General features: G+C 39.5%; 2 protein-coding genes across 2 annotated transcripts in view; one reads left to right on the top strand and one right to left on the bottom strand.

Moving 5' to 3' along the window:
- The window catches only part of LOC134289911 (uncharacterized), a 151,511-nt gene that overhangs the window by 92,607 nt on the left and 35,242 nt on the right, over positions 1-23,662 (top strand). The gene's annotated exons all lie outside the window — the stretch shown is intronic.
- LOC109407618 (enhancer of split mbeta protein) lies at positions 14,178-15,671 on the bottom strand. Its single transcript, XM_019680759.3, has one exon. The coding sequence runs from the start codon at positions 15,348-15,350 to the stop codon at positions 14,661-14,663; it is 690 nt and encodes a 229-aa protein (XP_019536304.1). The 5' UTR covers positions 15,351-15,671; the 3' UTR covers positions 14,178-14,660.

Below are 23,662 nucleotides of genomic sequence, written 5' to 3'. Positions count from 1 at the left end.
AACTGCAGATAACTTTTGATAGAAAAAAAAAGACATCTCTATTTTTTGATGTTATGTATAAATGTCTAAGCTTTCAATTGATGCAAAAAATTTGAATATCGGTGATTGCCATCATGGTGACAAAAATGTTATGGTATAAAAATCCAAGATGGCGGCCAAAATCAATATGGCCGACCCAACTTTTTATAATTGTAAATAATAGCTCCATCTTTCCTTTTTTCAACAACAGTTCGTTTTGAGGTGGTTTTTGGAGAAACTTTCGAGTTATAACGGTTTAAATGAGCCACCATTTGGCCGAAATCGAGGGGTCTGCAAAAAAAATGTTTCAGCTCTAACTAACGGAGGGTCCATCAATTTGAGTAACCAAATGCATTTTCCTTACTTACTAGCGAGGACTTTCAGAAAATCGCCACCCAAAACATTTTTGAAGACAAGGTGTAAATAGTGAGCCGGTCTCAGCGAGAATTACCCATTTGAGACTTAATTGACAACCTAGAACATCCTGAACACCATGAAATTTGGATAAACGAAATAATTGACATACCAGTTGTTCTGAATGCTGAATTTGGATATGAGTTACATTCATATGTATTCATTTAAAATTTGTCAAGAATATCAAATGATATTCTGGGAGTTTCTAGGTGCCCCTAACTGTCCCAGAATGAAGGCCTTCAAATCTAAAAGAATAGTTTTATGTGTTTTCGTTAAAAATAATAGCATTGCATAATCTACTGGGATCCGTAAAGCTTACGACATTAACAATGGAATTTCTAGACACTATAGGAATATTCCAGGACAGCCTAACTACCTTGGAGTTCAGAACTTCAGGTCTACACTCGTAACAGCCCAACTAACAATTACTCTTTTTACAAGCACCTTTACGACGAATTAATTCAGCATGGTGCTGAATAACATTTGGATAATTTTCAGGCACAACCTTTGTTCGGGTTTAGTTCACACAAATTTGGAGAAACAATAAAGCATAGTGATGTGTACCAACTGAACTGTTTGTTGTTTAAAACATTTTACAAACTGATAGTAAAGCTGTTATTCAGCTACTGCAAGAATGATTTAAAAAAATAAAATGCAAAATTTTTCAATTTCTACGAGAGTTTATGATTGACACTTTATGCTGTGAACAACTATTGTGAAATAATAACTACAAATACATTTACCTAAATCAAGATTCGAACTCGAGACCCATCGATTGCCAGCCGCTTGCCTTCCTATCTGCGCCATCCTAGAGATGATGAGTTGACGCGCTCAAATCAAAACATAAACTTCCCGTGGTTGTATAATGATTACACTTTAACTCCTATTCAGCAGTGGTGAATAATGTTCTGTTTATGGTTAACAACTGAAGACCACATTAATTCGTCTGCTGTTCAGTAAAAAAACACGTGTTTTTCATCCTGTACACTGAGTCGAAGTATGATGAAACGAAAGCGCTTATTTGACTTGTTAAAAACACATTGTACAGATACATGTTCTAATTTTTGCATGTACTTGACAAGAAGCAGAAAAAGGTCTTGTTGAACTATTTTGTAAAGAAATAACTGCAAGTCGAATAAAAATATTATTAAACGCTTGAAAAGTGTTTAAATTTATAATTGTTGATACCGATACGAAAGGTTGAACATTGGCTACTTTTTCAATTGAAAAAAACATTTGTACAGTAATGTGTACAGCATAATTTTAGTTCAGCTATCATTACTATTATAAAGCAACAATTCAGCATGCATGCTGGTTTGCGGCTTGCGATTGTTAGTTGGGAGTGGCCATATCAGTTATACTGAAACGCATAATCAACCGCGGTTACTGTAGCAATCCGAAGTCTACTTGTCTATTATAAACCTTCGGGACATGCAGGGTCGTCCAAACTGTTCCATAATATAGTTCTTCTAATCTGCAAGAATCGCTTTATGTATTTTCACGTTGGTAATGATGTTTAACTGAAAACAGCAAAAAGAGTATTTTGGAGCGTCCATAAATTACGTCACGTAAAAATTGCCCATTTTCAACCCCCCCCCCCCCCCCCCCTACGTCAAACTTTTTGTATGAGACCTCTGAAATTTTTGTATGGGTTGTCACACTTTACTGAACTCCCCCTCCCCTTAAAAACGTGACGTTATTTATGGACCCCATACGGCTGTACACTTCATGTTATATATTGCAGGGCATTGTGTACGATTCTAAATATCCCGAAGTTATATCATTGTCTCTAATTGTATTATACAACATCACTCTATATAGCCAAAACAGAAACTTCAATTGCTGTAGATGCTAGATTTTGAACATCCATAATAGTTTGGATGACCCTTGTTGATCTAATGATGTCCATTGAGCATTCAGAAGATTTACTGGACCTAATAGATTATGGTTTGGATGACCTAGGATATCCCGACTAATCTGATACCGTCTATTGAACTTTTAGGAGACTTACCGGACATGATAGAATACAAATCGTAGCTTTGTATAATGAAAGAAGTTACTGTTACATCCGTAGGATCTCAATTCAAGAACAGTTTGGATGACCTATATGTTGCATCATTTCCTACCATTTTTATGCTATTGAGCATCAAAAACACAGAAATACGTTGAAATAAACTCTATAATAACGTTGTCCTGCATAAAAAGAGGGAGTGCTACTCAAAACTAATATTTTGCATAAGAAAATGTAATAATTGAGCATGGAAACGACTGCCAGAGGACGTTTATACGGTAACAGGGGCGTTTCGGGGCTCCCTATAGGTTCCTATGGGACACAAGGACATCTCAGAAGCATTTCAAGTGGATTTAAAGGGTACTATCGTAGAGCAACAGGGAGTCTCAGTGGTCATTCAGTGGTTCTCAGGAGTGGAGCTTGCTTGAAATTGTGAGAACATTAATTTTCGGGGCAGGTTCCAGGAGCTTTTCGCTGGCCTGAGGGGGAGGTTATGAAGCCGTTGCAGAGAGTTTCAGAGGATTTTCGACGGGTTTTGGAGGCATTATGATGGCTTTTTCAGTGGTTTCGGAGTGTCAGGTGCGGTATATGGGGTCCGCGGGGGGTTATAGGAGGATTTTGGAAGCATTTCAGGTTTCAGTGGTTTTTAGTGGATTTCAAAAGCGTTACAGAGGCGTTACGGAGGCTTTTCGGTTAGACGTGTGCGCCGAAGCAGTTTTCACCGGCGGCGGCGTGTATAGTAATTTGAGGCAGCGGCGGCGGCGACGCCGGCGCCACGCCGTACGTCCTATTCGGCGGCGGCGGCGGCGGCGTAATCGGCGTGACCATTTTTTTTTTCTTTTCGTGAAGTGCCATTTCTAGTAATTAAAAAACGTCAATACAGAAAAAAATGTTTCTACCAAAATTACAATAATTTGTGTGAAAGGTTTAAACGTAGGGGTAGGCGGGGCAATATGGACACCCGGGGCAGAATGGACACTCTCAGTATTTTGAAATATGCGAACATTTTTGAACTTTTAAAGAATGGAGAATATAGTCCATTTGTCTAAAACGTAGTTTCAGGAAAGAAACATTCGAAATTAAAATTATACTTGATTTTACACGAAAAAGTTGCGTCCTCCGTTTTTTTTGTGCATGGAAATTATAATTTTCACACCATCTTAAATAAGATTTAGTGATTAATTTATTGCAGGTCGATTAAAACCTGATATTTCTAGAACACATGCAAGTAGTTTTGCTGTATCTACCTGCTTAACATGTTTATATTTTCTTATTTATTATATCAAAAATCAAGTTTGGAAATATCTTCTGCTGCCGGGGCAAAATGGACCTTTTTGAAAGAAGCGGCAAGAGAAAAATATAACCTAAATCACAAACCAACCAAATTCTTCGATTTCAGTATATTTTCGGTTAAATGTTCACTATAGTAGACATAGGGTGAAACAAATTGGTCAAAAAACGACAGCAGTGAAAAATAGTTGTTCTAGGCACAGCTGTACATGCCGACAAAAACGAAGCTTTATCCAAAACAGCCTGAATTTAAATAAACTGAACAAAAATGAACTACTTCGGCGTATTATTCATCCATAATAGTAGTTTTGTAATGAAATGACCTAATAGGTGTAAATAATGTACGAATTTCGTAAAAGTCTCATGGTGTCCATTCTGCCCCGTATGCTTGAAGACGGTCATGAAAAACTAACATTTTTCATAACATTTTTTGAAGTGGATAAATCATTTTTCTTCGTGAGCATTCTTATGCAATAGATGCTAAATAGACTTTAAAAGGATACATGTATCAAAAAACTAAACTTTTTTGACATCTTGCCAGGTAAAGTTGGCAAAAACCTTAGGGTGTCCATATTGCCCCACCTACACCTATGTAAATCAGAGGTTTCAATAAAAACTATCCTCAAAAAAATATGCTATTAATTTTAGAAAGAATCGTTGAGGGCGATTACCAAGAAATTTATAAAGGATTCCTCTAGAGAGAAATTCACAGCGTCGCACGTCTCGTCTAAGAATATTCTTTTCTAAAACTCATTTTTGACCAGTGTTGTCATTCTTAATTCGAAATTTTTGTTGGAGTTCTGTTAGGGTTTTTTTTGAGAATTACTCCAGGGATTCCGTCAGGCATTTCTTCAGGAATTTCTCCAGAAAATTCCCTATAGATTCTTCTGGGAATTCCTCCAGGGGGCTTCCCAGAAGATCCTCAGATATTTCTTCACAAGTGGGATCGTGAACTTCTCTAGAAATTTTTTGAAACCTTCCCTCAGGGATTCTTTCAGATTTTTGTTCCGGTGACCCTTAAAAATCCCTCCAGAGATTCACACTGTAGCATTTATTTCTTAACGTTTCTCCAGGAATATCTCAAGAAATTCTTCTAGGAGCATGTTTTCTCATACCGTCACACAATCCCAGACTCCCTCCTCTCCCCTTAAATGCTACGTCATTTAGGGACGGTCCCTTAGCAGATTTATTCAAATTCTTCTAGTACCTTTGTCTGCTTTTTCTGCACTGATTTCTGAAGATTTCTGTCCAAGGATTCCTTCAGAAACTTCTTCATGATTTAATTCAGAAATTCCTCATTGAAGTCCTTTAGAAATGCCTTCAAGGATTTTCTCAAAAACTTATCCAAGATTTTTTCCTTGAATATTCTCAAAAATTTCTCATAAAAATTCTATTGAAAATCCAGAAGCTCCCTCAACTTGTTTCTGAAATAGTTTCAATAGAATTTAATCTCATCAGGAAATTTTTAAACATTGTTTTATGTTATTTCATAAAATACTACTGTAAATATCAGTGGAGGAATATCTTAGAGAATTCCCGGAGGAAATATTTCTGAAAGAACCGCTGAAAATTCTCTGAAAATTTTGAAAAAAAAATCCATGGAAAATATTTGATGTAATCTCTTGCTGACAATTATGAAAAACCCTTCAACTACTGAAGGGTTTTTGAGTGTTTAAGGGTTTTCAGAAGGAATTCCTTAGTAAGATTTAAATGAAGTCCATAAAAGAATTTCTGAAAAAACTACCTTGGAGGAATTCCTGAATTAATCGCCATTCGAATTCCTGATGAAAAACCCTGGAGATATTCTTGAACAAATCCCTACTGGATTATGTGAAAGTATCCCAGGGAATTTTCTGAGGTAGTTCAAGAAAGAGTTGCAAAAGCAATTTCTGAACTCTCCCTCAGAAAACCTTGATTGATTTCCTACAAAGATTTATAAATTGATATTTAGAAAAATTCCAAGATAAATCTCTTTCCTAAATTCATGGAGGATACTCTCAAAGAATTCCAGGAGGAATTCATGAACTTAAAGGAATCGCTGAAAGAATGTCTGGAGGAATACTTTAACTGTAAAGGTTCCTAGAGACTTCCTAAGTAATATAGGGTGACTAAGAGTATTATCGGCACGTTTGTTCTCTTCGTCATGAGAGGTTTTTGTCGGCACATGGAGGAATATCCGGAAGAACTCATAAAGGAATCTCTATATGATTTTTTGCAGAAATCACTGAAAGAATATGTACTGGAATCACTTAATAAAATAAAGGAAGAACTTCTGGAAAACTTCCTGGAGACATAGAAGAAGCCCTGGATGGATTTTCGAAGAAACTGATGTATAATTTTCTGAAAGAATTCTGTGGTTACTATGTAAATATAACTCCTGGAGTTGTTTCTGACGGGGGAACGTCCATAAGTAACGCTACGCTCTGAGGAGGGAGGGGCTCAGAAAATTGTGATAATTTCAGAGGAAGCCCTATACAAAAAGTGTGGGGTTGAAAATGGACCTTCATTTGCGTAACCTATTTAATGAAATTTTTAATAAATTAATGATGTCATTTTACGAGGTTCTCCATAGAAATTCTTTGAAAATTTATGAAGGAACATAAGACATCTCAAAAAATATTTCTAAGAGAATAGTCCGATTTTATTTAAAGAATCCTCCCAAATTCAAAAAACTTCTCAAAGAATTCTGGAATTTTTTCTGGAAGAATTCTTGGAGTAATTTCTGGAGAGTCCTGTAAAGGAATTTCTGAAGATTTCATGGAATATGTGCCTCCAAGAATGTCATTCGTAAATTGCCATGAAAATCTTGCTGTAAGAAATCATTAAGTGAATTCACAAAAAAATACAAGAGATTCACAAGAAGAGCTTCAGAAAAATACGCCTATATGCACAAGGAAAACAATAGAAACTGTTTGAAAATTAGCACTGTTATTGGTATTAGATTTAAACAGGTTGGCGAGAAAAAAATCTTTTTCGTTTTCTCATCGGCGTGGGAAATTTTGTTCGGCGGCGTGGAAAAATATGAACAGCGGCGCGCCGGGTCAATTTGACTGGCGGCGGCGGCGTGAAAAAATCGTCGGCGACGGCGGCGCGGCGCGGCGGCGCACACGTCTATTTCGGTGGTTTCGGAGGATCACAGATGAGTTACATAGAGTCCGAGGGTGTTTCAGGGGTATTTTGGAAGCATTTCAGAAGGTTTCAAAAGGAGATGGTTTCAGTGGATTTCAAATGCGGTACGAAGACGCTTTCGGGGGTTTCGGAAGTTCTTAAGTGCGTTACAGGGCCCATATAGCCGAGGCGGTAAATGCACGGGTATTCAGCATGACCATGCTGAGGGTGACGGGTTCGATTCCCGTTCGGTCCAGGATCTTTTCGTAAAGGAAATTTTCTTTGACTTTCTTGGGCATAGAGTATCTTCGTGCCTGCCACACGATATACACATGCAAAATGGTCATTGGCAGAGGAAGCTCTCAGTTAATAACTGTGGAAGTGCTCATAGAACACTAAGCTGAGAAGCAGGCTTTGTCCCAGTGCGGACGTTACGCCAAGAAGAAGAAGAAGTGCGTTACATGGGGTCCGAGGTTGAAACGCCCCTGAAGTGCCTTGAAACACCTCTGCAACATCCATCACCCCATTGAAATGCCATTGAAATCCTCGTATTTGAAATGTTCCTGCAAACCCATTTGATATAAAAGTGTTCCTGAAACCCCGCATGATACTACACAGATAAAAATGATGACATTATACGTCAGTTCAGTCATGTAAACTTAGTGTTATGATGGTTTACATGATATATCATGTAAATTTGTGTTATATGTCATGTAAACACACAGAGTCATGCTGAATTACATGACATATAATGGAAGTTTACATGATATTTTATGACTTTTACATGATATGTCATGTAAACTTCTTTGATATCCCACGGTCCAATCATGTGCATCATATGTCTCAGAAGTTTACATTCTTTTTCGATCTGTGTACCCTAACCTAAAAAGAACGTCGATATGCCTCTGAAACCTCCATAATCTCGTTGAATCTCCTTTCAAATTATAATAGGGGTATTCACTAAACAGATTAAATTGCTGCGTAAGCCATGATTTTCTGCTTATTTGAAATGTTTCATGATTTTGCGAATGAAATAATCAAAGATTGCCTTGGTGATCGCGGCGTTTAATCAGTTTAATTAGTTTACGCTGTTAAGTGAATCCCCCTATTGTTAAATTCCCTTGAAACGTCCCATTAAAACATCAACAAAATCTGATGGAACGCCCTTAAAAAAACTCGTAAAATACCCCAAACAACCCCCTGAACCCACGTTTTTGGGCTCGCTGGGAACTTCCTCATTAGTTTCTTCATTACAACCTCAACCTCAACTTAATCTATACACAAAAATCCTTCTTTATATGCTTTTTTAATTTATGCACCCCCAGCCAGGTGCATAAAAAGAGTTTGCAGTGTATTGAGAAAAGCGTTGCCACGAGGGTATTTTTCGTCAACTATATTAAATCTTACTTTTTTTTTCTTTCTGAAACTTGTATTGTAAATATATTTGTCCTTCAAATTGCTCTGTGCTGTGAATATGCCGCCGCTACGAAACCAGTTCCAGAATTCACTTGGTCATAATTCGGTAAAATGGAATTCGGCCAAACGACCCTTTCGGCTAGATGACTTTCTACCAAACGACATTCGGCCAAATGCCCAAACACCCTTCTAGAACTTTTTTAGAAACTTCATATGCTGATTAGTCCAGGAGCTCCAGGGATGCCATATGGGGATTCGTTCAGGAATTCCTGCTGTGGATTCCTCCAGAACACCTGGAAGATTCCCAAAATGATTTTCGAAGGAATACTCACAAGGAACTGCAGCAAGATTTTCAGCAAAGAACTTCTGGGGGACTCTCAGAAGAAAGCTTTGGTGGATTTCCAGAAGAGGCACCTGAAGCGAAGGATTTACAGAACGAACTTCTAGAGATTTTCAAAAGAAACTCTTAGTAGGAAACTTTTAAATCCAAAAGACGATTCTGAAAGTAATAAGTTCCGGCAATAAGTAATAAGTTATTGTCGGAATTCAAAAACGGAATACAATTCCGGAAGGAACTCTTTCCAAGCAAAAACTTCAATTCTATCAACAGGGCCGGATGCATGTGTGGGTACGTTGTCATGGCCCCGGGCCCCCATATTTAGGGACCCCGTGAAAAACTTGTTTGGTTGCCACACATCAGCATTCCTTATTATTCTTCACTATACACACTGTTTTTGTACAATGTTTTTATAGCTCCGATGACGCCCCACAATCCTTAATCCGAGCCTGGCTATCTATAAATCTTCATGAACGTCCTTGGGGCCACTGTGACAAGGCCTGCTTCTCAACTCAGCTCATATTTTTAAAACTCGTTGCATAAATAGCTACAACTCTGGTGATCGTCGGAATACTGCTTCCACCTTTCGATCACTTTGCGCCAATCGTTCGCCGAAAGGCTCCCGGATTACGCCCTGTCCAAATTTGAAATATAATGCTTATTATTGCCCAAAAAATTAGCACAAACGTTGAACTTTGAGACACACGTCTATCAAAAACCAAACATTTACGATACCTAACCAGATTCAAATGCAACAATTTCATCCCTTCCAGCAGCATTGAAATCCCGGCTCGATCTAGACAGCCTCACCACACAGCGCAGAATCTAGGCAGGAAATTGATTCGCCGACGGCAATCATCGTGGCTCGTGCTACCCTCTTAGCACCAGCAGCATCGCACTATCTCACGAGCCACGACTGACGTCCGTTGTCGTCAATGATTCATCCCAAGCGCACGGCGGCAGTCAGTCACTTCTCCTGTGTTGCCTTCCACCAGACTTTATCCTGCTCCTCACTCGATCCGAGAAAAAGATCACATTCTCCCGTCGTCCGTGCCGTGTGAATCACTCTAAACTCGATCGTTGAGTCCGAGTCCAGTCAGCTTTTCTGCTATGCTGGCATGTATCATCGTATCCATTTAAAATTGCGCATCCGGTACAGCATAATTCCAACACAACAGCAGCAACAACAGCAGCAGCATTGACAAGGGACCCTAAATGCGAAAAAAAAAATCTCAAGAAAGGGCCCACATTCTTCCCCGATTCTTTCGGGTTTTGTATGCGCAATATAAATCAGCCGTCATCTCACGCATCCACGCACATTGGGAAAAATCCATTTTGAAGGAGGGCTAAATTTGAAACATTCTCGTCACGAAGTCCTGATAAAAGACCAATCACAGACAAACAGACGTCTCACTCTACCAACTTCCCATCGTTTTCCTTTTTAACGGACTATTCAAATATTCTGTAGTTAGCAAATTTCTCGCGCATGGTGCTCACATCGTTCTTGCTCCTGTTTGACGTTTGTTCACTACCGCCATCTACTCAGTGGGTTTGCGAAACACAGCTTTATTAGTGTTGGGTGATTATGCTTTTGTGACGATGATTTTAATCGCACTTTGTCCCAAGCGATACGTCCGTTTATCTGTGAACCAATTGTGTTTTCGAAATAAACACTTTCAAAATCTGAATGGTGACCCGATGCCCCTCAAATAAGCGATTTTTTTTTAATTTCTTGTTGAGAAGAAGTGAATACTTCACTCAGCATTTGGAACCTGTGGGGTCTTGTTACCCAAAAGTTATTACCGTCGTGCGGGGCTACTTTGGACACTGTTGAATATGTATTTCTTGAATTCAAAATATGGTTCAAATCTGTTTGATGTCTTTGGGACTATTATGAAGCAATATTTTCCCCTTCATTTGGTTGAAATTGTGTTTCAAACAAACTCTTTATTGCTTGTCAGGACGCGAAAAAACATCGAATAAATCAAAAAATATATAGGGTATGTGTACCGTTCCTTGGCCTAATATGCCAGCCGCCTTGACAATTTTGACCATAACTCGTGAATTAATAGCAGTATAAATGATGTCTTCACTCTATCACGCACTCTAGGCAGTGCATGTTTCTGCAATTGGAAGTAAACTAGCATAAATATTCAAGAACTTACTCAATTACGTTGAAAAGATTCGATGCGATGGTATGCAACGTTGGTCTACGGTACAAAAATTGGCCTATTAGTGGATACAACACAGTTAAACAGACGCTCGGAGATCGGTAATGAATTTTACCGGATTTGATCGGTAATTCAGAAAATAGCTGAGTGTTCGGTAAATTTATGCAGATTTACCGAAAAATGTAAACAAAATTACAGAATTTCGGTGATTGAGACCTGATTTACCGAAATCGGTGATATTTTTTACCGAAATCATCTGTAAAAGTGCTCCAACACCGAATTCGGTAAAAAATTACCGAACGTTCAGTAGTTTTTAGTTTGATTTACTGACGCTTCGGTAACTTGTTGGAAACGTCAACATGAGTGAGTGTGGAGTTCAGAACTACTCTTCAGTACATCAGATGATTTTAATATTCTCCCAGTGGATTTATTTTCTGTGCGGATGCATTGTAAGCGTGTGAATGACGATTTGAATGGCGTATTCGAATTTTAAAAGAAAACAGGTAGGTAAGCCAAACAGTATCACCGTGTCAAACTTTCAGTTTCCTTGTTATTTCAGCTTCAAGTGCAGTCAGCAGCAGCGCGGCCCGAAAAACCTCTGGGATGTCACAAATTTGCTTGATTCCAGAATGCAACAATTGAATGTGAATTTAATCAGTGATGGTGTAATATAATATGAAGCGAAAATAAAGCTATTTTGAATACGTTGTTTTTTTGTTCAACAAAAACAAAGTGAATTAAGTAAATAAAAAGAGGAAGAAGAGTACGAGGGTGCATGAGGCCGTTTACGGTTCATTCGGTAAACGTTACCGACTAATCGGTAAATTTGACAGTTTTGGTCGATGGCACAATTTACTGATCGTTCGGTAATTTGTTTCATTACCGAACAGGTTACCGACCAGTCAGCTGTTGAGATTTCGGTAAATAATTTACCGAAGTCGGTGATCTGGTCTAAGTGTGAACGTTGGCCTATTGCTTTCCAAACGCTAGAACCACTTATTCTATAATTTTTTAATATTTCTGCTGAAGTATTATCACTGTTTGTTCACCAATCTTGCTTTCAAATTACATTTTCGGAGCCAAATTTTCACATAACTATAAAGAAATAACTTAAACTAAATTTCTTTCTTAATATAGTAACGAAAACAATGCAACTCCATTTTTGTGTTATATTTTAACAGTCACCGCACACAAAATCTTTCTTCCCGTTCGTTCTTTCTGGTTCAATCGCAAGCAATGTGGTTGACGTCACTTTTTCGGTGTTATTGACGTCACTTTACTGATGGGCCAAGATTTGGGTACATAGTGAAAAAAATGTCCTCAATATTCGGCCCACATTTAATTTGTAAAATAGTTATTTTTCTTTGAAAACAAATATACAAGATCATAATAGCGTCTTTGACCGTCGCATAAAATGTTCAGTTATCGAAAAGTCAATTCGAAATGTTCCAGAATCAGGCCATTTATGATCATGTATATAGACTACCCACTAAGCCGAAGAATCATGGCGTCTACAAAAGCTAAACAAAGTGACATTTTCTTTCAATTTTAATGCTCCAAAATGCTAAAATTGAAACGAAATGTTACAGTTGTGTGGCGCATAGCTTTTCCGATCTCCAGTTTTGCGTGTTTGTTTGAGTTTTTGGTTAACGTTAAGATAGGCCGAATGAGGGGACTATGCCAACGAAGCATCCCGATACCCTATAAAGTATCAGAACATTTGCTCTGTATGCGTTGTTTCTACAGTTCATAAATTTCAAAGGGTTGATCAATTCATTCAAAATGTATCAACGTAGCATATACAATCGAATATTTGTATCGTTATACATTATAAATGACCTTTTCACCTAAATAAAGGATTGATGGTCCCTTTTTTAAGGCTATCTATATTACAATATCACGCTGCTCATAAAACCAAAGATAGCACAGAATCATCTAAAAACGCATATATTAATTGAAATCCTGTACGATATAGTATGCTACAGTTTTAGTACAATGTAGTTTTCTAAATAACCCTGGAATTTTAAATCCAGTTTTGTAACAGTTAAGAATGTCCAAAGTATCAATATCAAACCACGCGAAATAAATGGATAAGTGAGGGGCCCAGAATCAAAGGGGTGTAAGTGACCATTTTGTCGATTTTGAGCTGGGCATATCATAAAATTCTTCAGATTTCAAGCTTTCAGGAACTTTTTTAAGATTGTTTCTACGATGATTGGAAAAATTACAATAAATCAGCGAAAATTGGGTTGAATTTGTAACTCCATACATTTTGTATGGGATGAAAAATTGGTCAAAAACTTTAAACCTCATTTACTCGAAAGTGGGTTTTTGTCACTTACATCCCTTTGCTTCTAACCCCCTCAAGTGATATATTGAGAGGAATTGGGGCAAAACAGATCATATTCAATTCTACAGTGTCTTATAACTATTATATTCATAAGAGAATGAATGTTTCAATAAACTGTTAGTCCTCTATTAGGAACTCGTGACAGAAATATAAATTCAGTAACAAATTTTGAGAACGACGTATAATCTATGGTGTAGCATTGATTATACGTCGTTTTCAAAATTAGTTACTGATTTGTTCCAACTTTTAGGTTGTTTTCCCAATGTGCCACGTCCTGTACCATGCCGAGTCTGCTTGGCAAGAAGGGCTGGGCGCGGAAGGGAAACGAAGAAGCTTCTTCCCATTGTATTTATGCTGCGCGACGATGTGCGACAATGTGGCCTGGCCTGCTATGATGTGATGTGTCTTCAATTACACACACGTCACAGTAGGCTCGGTTGGCACCGCACACCGCGCACCATCATCGACCGTGCCCACCGCCATGCCATGCCGCCGCAACGAAGAAGGTGAGGAGAGGAGAGCATGAAAGCAGGACTTACGGGTTTTGAGCAAGCGGAGCAGCAGCAGCAGAAGCAGCGGCAGTGGCAGCAGCAACCAACAACAGCAAGAGCAGGGTTGCTTCGATCGTGGGAAAAAATATTTTTCTCATGGTTCGAAAAATGCGAACAGCTTGCTTGCCCTCTGCAGCCTTTACGGACCATGCTCTGCTTGCGGCCAACGAGAGCGAACGAGACGGAAAGGAAGCGAGCGAAGGAGAGGAGCAGCACGAAGCTCAACCGGCCGTAGCATGTGCTTGCTGCGTTCTAATTGGAATTAATAACAGCTGCTGTTTTTGCCGACGGGCCCGGGATCGGGATTTTGTTACGGGGCGGCGATGAAATCGGCGGAAAAACAACATTTTCCTGGATGTTTTTTGTACTCTTTATATCTACTTGCCATTAATTTTTCAAAGTGGAATGATGCGAAACGCCCGCAAAAACAGTGATGTTCAAGGTCAAGAGGAACTTGGGATTTTGGGAAGAGGTTTTTTGTTTCTTTCAATGAGTAAGAAGAGATGGAGGATTTGATTTTTTCATTGATATTTCATAGTCATTGTTTTATTCTTTTCAACTTAGCGCGCTACTTGATCAAAAAGAACTTTTTGATTTTGTTTGTTTTGCTTATAATCACAGAAATTGCCACAAACTGCGCAATTCGTAAACAATCTTAAGTCTTACGTTTTGAGAACAAACATCTTCTACTGGCTACTAAAAAAATTCTGAACTAAATGCAGAAATAAAACAGGTCTTTCTCAGCGAAAAAGTACTAACAAAAAGCTTAAGGCCTAGTCCCTAAAGAACGTTAATATCACAAACTCTTAAAAACAATTAGAGTGAAATGTTCCTATCTCCTATTAAAGCTATACCCATACGATTGATTCATTGTTTTTAAAAGGTTTCGTTTTTGTCTTGTTGTCTCTTGAGATCTCTGGATTGAGGAATTTGGTTGCGTTGAGTGATAAGTCTTGCTTCACTGGTACCGGTTCCAACCGACGGTAATTAGCGCTTACCACGGCCTCCACACGGATTCCTGAATCTTGAGTAGGCCGGAGGTCTGCTGGTCGCTACCGGTGGAAGAGCACTCACTTGGGTTCGGTGACGGGCTGTTGGAGTTGCCACTTCCGGAGCGGTACGACTGTGGGGTCAGAGGCATCTGATACGACTGCAGGTCGGCGGCCGAAGATGAGGAGGTTGAGAACGGAGAGATTGGCGGGGACTGCAAGTTCTGCTCAACGTGCACGGAAAGCGGAGACACTTTGTCCAGATCGTTCAGTCGGTGTCCAAGATGGGTCATAAGCTTGGTGCCCAATTTGATGTCAACTCCTTGTGTGGATGCCAAACAGCGGGAAACTTCGTTGGCGGCATGGGTGAATCCAGCGCGGAATCGATCGGCATCAATCACTGGGTTAACGGTCAAACGCTGCTGCCGGCGGAGCTTGTGCAAGTGACGAACGGTAAGCTCCAGAATGTCGGCCTTTTCCAATTTGGAAACATTTTCACCTTCCGATTGCAGAGCTGATACCATTAATTCCTTCAGCTCATCCAGGCATCGGTTGATCCTGGCTCGACGTTTGCGCTCCAACATTGGTTTCATCACTTTGCGGTACTGATATGTCCGCGACAACGGTTCCAGTGATCCTGGTTGTGGGATTTTGCCTCCCATCGTTGGCTCTGCTACCATGTTTGCATAAACCATTGTGTTCTTCTTTTGTTTTTTGGTTGTTTCACTCACAGAAATGTCTTTTTTCTACACACAGTGTGTTAACTTTGTGACTTCTGGCTTATCACTGCACTTTTTTGCAACAATATGTTCATGAAATGTTCTTTGTTTTGTTTTGGTTGTAATCTCACTTCCACTGATATCTTCTTGTTTTGTATATCTCCTTCAGCGATCTTAACTGAACACTGAACTGATCGAAACTCCGAAAGACGAGTGCGTCTTCGTATTGCTTGAGTAAACTGATATGAGCGTACGTACGAACGGTACGAAAGCGAGACGTGAAATGAAGCGAAATCCGACCGAGTATGGCTTTTATACTCCGAACGGCTCCGAGCGAGTCGTGGGAACCTAAACTCAACTGTATTTCCCACACGAGTTTACCACCTGCAAATGTATATACGATCGTAACCATCTGTCGCTTTTATGTTTTCTCTCTCTCATGCTCTCTTCGTGTTCTCCGTTCCTGCTTCGCGCGTTCTACTCTCCCTTCCCCCATCGTCGTCCCGGCGGTCGTCGTCGCCTGCTTTGCTTCCCTCCTGTCGGTCGGCCTACTGCGCGCACGGGAACGAAACGAGACCTAAGCGTGTATGCAGAAGCAACCAACCCAGTATAACGATATTTTTTGTTTAACTTCTTTATTATATGAAAATATCAGTTTAACTCTGCTGCCTTGCCCTCCGTTTCCCCATTCCCGCTTTTGATATGACTAGTTTTTAACACATTGAAGAAGCCTAGATCGATAGGGCACCATTAGCAAGGCAGCACCGCACCACACCAGGAACAACATGACCAGCAGCATAACCGGGACGCGCCTGCCTGGGGGGAAGCGAGCGAAAGAGAAAGAGCGAGCATTGTAATCTCGTTCAGAAAACAGATGCCCGCGCGCTTAGCACACGTTATTTTTTCCGAAACTTTCTCACGCTCGGCTCCTCCGGCTGTTGTGTGGCTCGTTGCTGGGTTGGTTGGTTGGTTGGATTGGATGGCTGCCGGTCTGCTTGCTGGAGATCTATTTGGGCTGAGTTGTTGATTTTTATTCACTCGTTTGCCTCTTCTCTTCTTCTGCGCGTTCCGCGCCGCGCGCCATAGCTTGCTGCGATGATATTTCTGCTGCTGCTGCCGTTGCGCCGAGGTCTTGTGTTGAATGTATGATTTGACGATCGGCGGCAAGCGACGCTCACACTTTTGCCACGAGTTTTGGCCTCTGCCTCTATCCGGCGTTCGATGCTTCGGAATGCTTTGGCATTAGGTCCAGCAGGGCGCGCGCATTGTGATACTCTCCTATGTGGAAACTGACTATTGATATATCAATATGGCAATTTTGTCTTTGGGAGTCTGCGGCTCCTCGGGCATATTCAAATAACCATCGCGACGACCCGTGCCCTCTGTTGACTCTTCGTGGCCTGGAGCCCAGTGGAAGCTGCATGGGGAGGAGGACTAATTGAATACAGAGTCCCATAACTGGTTTTGGCCGTGGCCGTCGGTTGTCGTGCCTCGGAGCGCCCCAAGACACCACCGAGATAATCGCGGATGGGGATTGAGCAAGAGTCAATTTGGCACGAGCTAAGCACACTCTCAGCCGGTTTACTAGAGTTCGTTATCGGGCTTGGCTTGTCGGTCGGTCGGTTGGTAGTAGCTTGGCCTGGCACCGGATACTTGATCACTCGTGGCGCGTCGCACGCGCGTTCATCGCGCAAAGCCTGCTGCGTTGAGCGGCGCGGCGCGGCGGAGTGATTGTGTGATAAACTGCCTCCGCGATCATAGAGTGCTGTGTAGTAGGCTGAGCTGAGACTAGTATGTCTGCACAGGAATGTGGGAAAAAATCACGGCTTCCTTCGTTGAGACGGCGATGCCGGAGTCGCAGTCGTCGTCGTCTCAGTCGCCTCATCGTTGCTCGTTATCACAATCAGCAAATAGAGCGTTAATAAAGTGAGTGATAAAAGTCTCGCGCGCGCTTTTGCGTCCGTGCTCTTGCTGACGTTGGCGGCTTCGGCTTGACTTGAGCTTGGGAGAGTTTTGATAAACTAACCGCGCCGCCGCCAACGTCAACGTGGTGTCGCTGTGACGGATGTGGTTTAATATAAATGAGGCCTATTTTGTGATTATGATTATGTGGTGCGGCTCAACGATGATGGATCTGCGAGTAGCAACGTGCCGTAACGTGTGCTTGCACGGACGAGGCAATTCGATGTGTTGGATTCAGAATATGAGTGGTTATTTGAAAAGGCTTGTTTGATTTAACTTGTCTTAGAATTTCAGTTAAACAATTCTCTTCATTGTCAGCAATTTTCGTACGAAATTTTTCAGAATAAGGGATTCTTTCCTGCTGGAGCCCATGGCGCAATTGGTCACACGTTTGCTTCATAAGCAGATGGTCATTGGTTCGATCCCAGCCCCGGCACTTGCTCTTTCCCCTTGAGAGCAGCTGGCACTGACCCATGGCTCAAATGAACCCGGATACTTGGACATCGGGGAACGGCAACTCATAATGGACCCCCAATCGGTCTGGAAAAAGGAACAACCAACAGCCACACATCAACATCCTCGTGCTCTTCATTCTACCATGATAGAGTAGAAAGTGAAAGCAGCGCAACGGCAACCAGTTCGACATAATATAATTAGAATAGAATACATTTAGGCGCTGTACAAGTGTAAGTACAGCTTCCAATTGGAATCGCTCACGCAGTGCCCTAGTGGACAAAAGAGCTGTAAATTAGGTTAAGTGATTGAAGAAGAAAAAAAGGATGCTTCCCGCTTTAAAATTCGATAACTGTGGGGATGCAAAAGTATACTTGGGCTCTGGTAGCAACGGTTGTCGCAATAACATTTCATCTCTTCCTCGATGGCTGTAAGGACATGGTCGGCAATGTTAACTTAAAGAAGCACGGAACTCCTAAAGGACAAGGTATTTGGAGTACGTACACTACCCGCCATAAAAAGGAATCGCATATTGCAACACTTTTACTGAATATTGCAGCACCCTAAAAAGTTTTGCATCATTCTAAAATGTGGTTATTTTCGGTCTTTGAGGAACAAATCACTTATGACCCCCCTAATAAATATGTGAAATACAACTCGTACCTACAACCTAATTGGCTCTAGGTTTTCCTCCTTAGTTTGGGTGATGCAAAACTTTTTGGATGTTGCAATATTGAGTATTGCAACGATTCCATATTATTAGAGACGTTTCAAGAGGTTTCAGGATCCTCTGAAATTCTCTGAAGTCTTCTGAAAAGTCAGAGGGTTCTAAAAAAGTTTCAGGAGCGGTAAAGGTTACAGATTTCTGGGGTTTCTGGAAGCATTTTAGGAGGGTTTTTAAAAGTTTTCAACCGATTTTCGGGGCATTGCAAGTGGTTTCAGGTGCAATTCCGGATATTTTGGAGAGTTTCTGGGACGTTTCAGCGGGTTTCGAGGGTTTTCCGGAACCATTTAAACAGGTTTCAGAAGTGTTACTGAGAGTACCAACGTTCCAAGGCCGGGTTTCGAAATGCTGCAGGTACATTACAGGGCTTTCGTGAGGATATCATAGGGTTTTCGAAGTCATATCAGGTAGTTTTAGAGTATTTTCAGCGAAATTCAGAGGCGTTACAGGGCTTAGGAGGGTTGTAGTTGCGTTACAGGAGGTTTTCTAAGATAGGAATGTCCTAAGATGAGGAATGTCCGGAAAGTTCCTGAACTTCTCTAAAAGTCATCCGAAACCCCTGAAACCCATCTGACACCCAGTAGTGCTCCCAGACCACTCCCGAGAACCCAAAGAAACCTCCTATAACTTCCCTGAAATTCTTTGGCGCTTTTGTAGGTTAGAGCACAAGAGCGCCAGAAGTACCCTTAACATCTCCTGTGATTTGTTTTGAATCATTCCAAAACCTATTATGCGACACACCATACTTCGTGATTTCCCCAAAACTAAAACTGTGAAAAACTATTCTACATGCTTTGCGGACTTTGACCGCTTTTTGGAATGTTCAGGAAACCCCTAGAAAGTAACCTCCGCGTGTCTGATTCTAAAAACCTGACTTGCGACACACCGAATTAGTCTAATTTTCCAAAACAAGATCAACAATTTGTAGTTACCTTGGTTAAATATATCCCAAAATTTTCCTCAAATACGACCGGAACCGCCAGGAAAATGTACATTTTTCGAATTATTCTGAATCCTAGTATGCGACAGCGACACATCAAACCTTATGATTTCTTAATACTAGGGAAATATGGGCATATTCTTCGGGAATTTAAGGAATTGCTCCGGGGATTCCTCCAAAAGTTCCTTCACAAGGTGCATGTATTGCTTCAGAAATTCCTCCTTCCTTCAAAAAAGTTTCTTCAGAAATTCTTCGGAAAATCTTTCATAGATTGTGCACATTTCTTCATGAATTCCTTTAACCATTTTTTTTTTGTTTCAGAAATTCTTCTAAGGTGGCATTCAGGAATTTTCCCAAGGATTTCTTCAGAAAGAAGTCCAAAAGCTCCTCCAAGCATTCCTCCAAATACTTTATTGCGGAATATTCCACGGATTGCTTTCTTCAGAGATGCTTACATAAATTCCTCCAGGGAATCATTGAAGAAATCAAGAAATCTTTGAAGGGTTTATTCAGAAATTTTCCCCTTAGATTTCTTCAGAAACTTCTCCACGGACTCCATTCGATGAGATATTCTTTCGTAAATTTCTTCAGAGATTTATCAAGAGATTCATTCAGAAATTTCTAAAAAATAAACTAATAAATTCCCCAGCCAACTGTATCGATTATCAATCGGATGTTAGCTTTCAGAAACTTCAAAAGAATATCTTTATAAATTCCTCCAATAATTTCTTCAGTAATTACACTACCGATTTATCTAGAAATTCCTCCCAGGATTCACTGAGAAAACTTTTCACATATTTGTTCAGTAACTTCTCCTGAGTTCGTTTGGAAAGTTCTTTACAGATTCTTTCAGAAATTTCTCCGCTATTTTTTTTTCGAAAATCTTTTATAGAATCCTTCATAAATTTCTTCAACATTTTTTTTATGGTTAATCTCCCGGGAACTCATAGAATTGTTTTCCAGAAACTGCTCTTGGTAAAGCAGAAAGTCTTCTTAGGATTATTTTTATAGAATCATGTAAAGATTCCTCCAAATTGTCTTATCAAGTTCTTCCAAGGATTTCCCAAGAAAATTCTCGTGGAACTCTTTCATTTATAAACTTCTCCAGAGATTCTTCAGATATTGTTCTAGATATTGTAGTAGACATTTTTCCAAGAACTTCTTCAGTAAAATCTTGTTGGGATTCCTTCCAAAATCAGCGCATTGACACCATTAGAATATTCTGTAGATATTGCTTTAAACTTATCTTTCGGGGATTAAAGAGTCTTTAATAAAACAAACAACATATATCTTTCGAGGATTCCTTCAAAAATTATGAAAATCTAGCATGATCCTTCAGAAAATCCTCCGTGAAATATTTTCATTAATACCTCTTGTTTTCCCTCATAGAAATTAACTAGAGATTTATCCAGAAATTTCTCCAAGTGATCAGTATCTAATCAAACTGGATTTGGGAAATTGTTCTGTAAGCGCTTGGGATACCAAATCAAACGCACTATTTTATGAAATATTATAATTATTTTATGTAATGAAACATCTGCTTAAATAACGTTGAAAAGTGCAGAGTTTTTTTTTTTTGTTTACCTGCTCAAAACCCGCGCAGTCCATACCGGCTTTACTTGAAAACCTCTGAAATATATTCCATGAACTTCCACAGAAATTCTTCCCGAGATTCTTTTAATATAGCTACTAGAAAAGATTATGAAATACCTCCAGAAATTTCTCTCCTTCCGAGCGAATTCCATGAACTTCTTCCAAAAATGTTTCGAGGATTCCCCTAGAAAATTCTGCAGGAATACTTTCTTAAAATCTTCTATTTTTTTTATAAATTCCACGAGGGAATTTTTCAGAAAATTTCCCATGTATTCTTTAAAAAAATCTTCAATGGATTCTGTTAAGAATTCCTCATGGGAATTATTCACAAAACCTGCTGTTGATTTATTTGGTAAATTCTCCAGGTATTCCAAGGTTTTTTGTTTAAGATTCCAAAGATTTACTTGGACATTCCTATAGCGGTTTCATCAATAATTTCATGTGTTTTGTCACGTACTTCTCAAAAGACTCCTTCAGGGATTGCAACTTGGTTTGCAACCTTTCCTTCTTTCAAGAATTCCTCCAAAGATTTCTACTACAGACAGAAAATTTCACCGGATATTCCATCGGTGATTATTACATGGATTTTTTTTTTCAGACATTTCTTTAGAAATTTATCCAGGAATTTACTATTAGAATTTCATTAGGTAGTATTCCTCCTGTGATTCCTCCAGAGGAAAAGAAGAAGAAAGAAGGATTTCACCAGAAATTTCTGCATTTTTGAAAGATTCCTTCAGCAATGTCTTCGGAGGATTCCTTCAAGAATTCTTGCTTTGTTTTCCAAAAAATCCTCTTGTGATTCCTCAGGGATTTCATCACGAACTCATCCGGGAATTCTACTATTTCTCAATAATGCATGCTTGTATTTTAATGCAATTCCAGCTAAAATTCCTCCAAGCATTCTGTTACGGGCAGTGCTGAAAAAGTCATTTCGTCATATCTGAATTCAACCACCTACAGCTCATTTTAAAAGCCGAGCCTGAGAATATGGTATATGACAAACTTGTGCGGCTAGATCAGTTCTGCAAGAAAGTCGCGGGAAAACCGCTATTTTTCGAATGTTTAAGGTAAATAACACGGACTACCTTCGAAAAATGCGAATGACATTCACAGTGAATATCAATCGGCATTTTTCAAAGGTAGTCCGTGACATTTACCTTTAATGTTCAAAAAATAGCGGTTTTTCCGTGACTTTCTTGCAGAACTGATCTAGCCGCACAAGTTTTTCAATAACCATATTCTTAGGGTCAGCTTCTAAAATGAGCTGTAGGTGGTTGAATTTAGATATGACGAAAAGAAATGTTCAGCACTGGATACGGGTATAAATACCCGTAACAATTCCTGCTGAAATTTCTCCAAGAATCCCTGCTATGTTTCTTCCAGGGGAATCCAGGGAATTTCATCCAGTATTCTTTAAAGATAATCTGCAGGGATTCCATTGAAGATTTCTTCAGAAATTTCTTTTGGAATTTCTAAGAATTCTAAACCCCTGGACCTTTAATATTACAGTGAGAGCGGTTTTTTCATGACTTTTTTATAGAACTGGTCGCTTAAGTGTTTCCATATAGGTATACCATATTTTCAGGTTCTAAACTTAGCTGTAGGTGATTCAATCTAGAGGTTGTAGGACAAAAGGTCGAAGATCAAAAGGTCGAAGGTCAAAAGGTCGAAGGGTCAAAAGGTCAAAAGGTCGAATTGAAAAATGGATGAAGGAGAACAATGACGATGATACAGTTATCAATAATCAAACTTGGCAAGCCTCGTTTGATAAATGTACGACTCGTGCTGAAAAAATCAACTTTTTGCCACTCGTTACGTAAATAACTATTATGCAATTCAGTATCAAAATGTCTATTTTATGTAACTCATTTTGGTTTCATAATGGCCAATTTTTCTGAACTGGTTCATTATGCAACTGAAATGAGTTGTATAATGAAAAATAGTTGCAAAATGCTCATAATGCAACTCATTTGGATTTCATTATGAACATTATGCAACTCAAATGAGTTGTATGATGAAAAAATGCATAAAATTTTGTATGGAACTCGTTGCAAAACTCGATTTTTCAGCACTCTTCGTATTTATCCAACTCGGAAGCCTCGTTGGATAAATGTACGACTAGTGCTGAACAAAACCAACTAATTGCAACTTGTTACATAAATAACTATTAGTTTACAGGTTTCGACGTAGAAATTGATTATATAAATGCTAAAACATGGCCTGGTTTTGTCAGATGAGCCAGATCAATTCAGTTTAATCCTAGTAACATCTACATGTTAAAACTATTTGAAAATAAGATTGTGATGAAATCTTAAAACAATCAAATTGTACAAAACACATAGTTAGCTAAGATTTGGCTTCTTCTACGACACTTTTTCCATTAAAAAAATCCTCAATTTTGTTTTAACCCCTAGCCATTCCTGTTTCTTTGCAACCCTTATCTCTTTAAGTTATGTCTAATGCTGTCCCTTATATATTCATCCCTAAAACCTATTCCACTTTAATCAAATCTCACAAGAAGATGCAACCACATTTCCCTGCATATTCACAGCTCTGCCGACCGCCTTTGCAAGTATCTGCACAGAAAGTATAGGGGTCCGTCTCATTTGACAAGTA

Source organism: Aedes albopictus, chromosome 3 (genome assembly GCF_035046485.1).
Source record: "Aedes albopictus strain Foshan chromosome 3, AalbF5, whole genome shotgun sequence".
Lineage (NCBI taxonomy): Eukaryota > Metazoa > Arthropoda > Insecta > Diptera > Culicidae > Aedes > Aedes albopictus.
The sequence above is the reverse complement of the archived record's forward strand: the minus strand, read 5'-3'. Positions and strand labels throughout refer to the sequence as shown.

Excerpts from the sequence above, each read along its gene's own strand:
- LOC109407618 (XM_019680759.3), bottom strand. The coding sequence starts at position 15,350 with ATGGTTTATGCAAACATGGTAGCAGAGCCAACGATGGGAGGCAAAATC.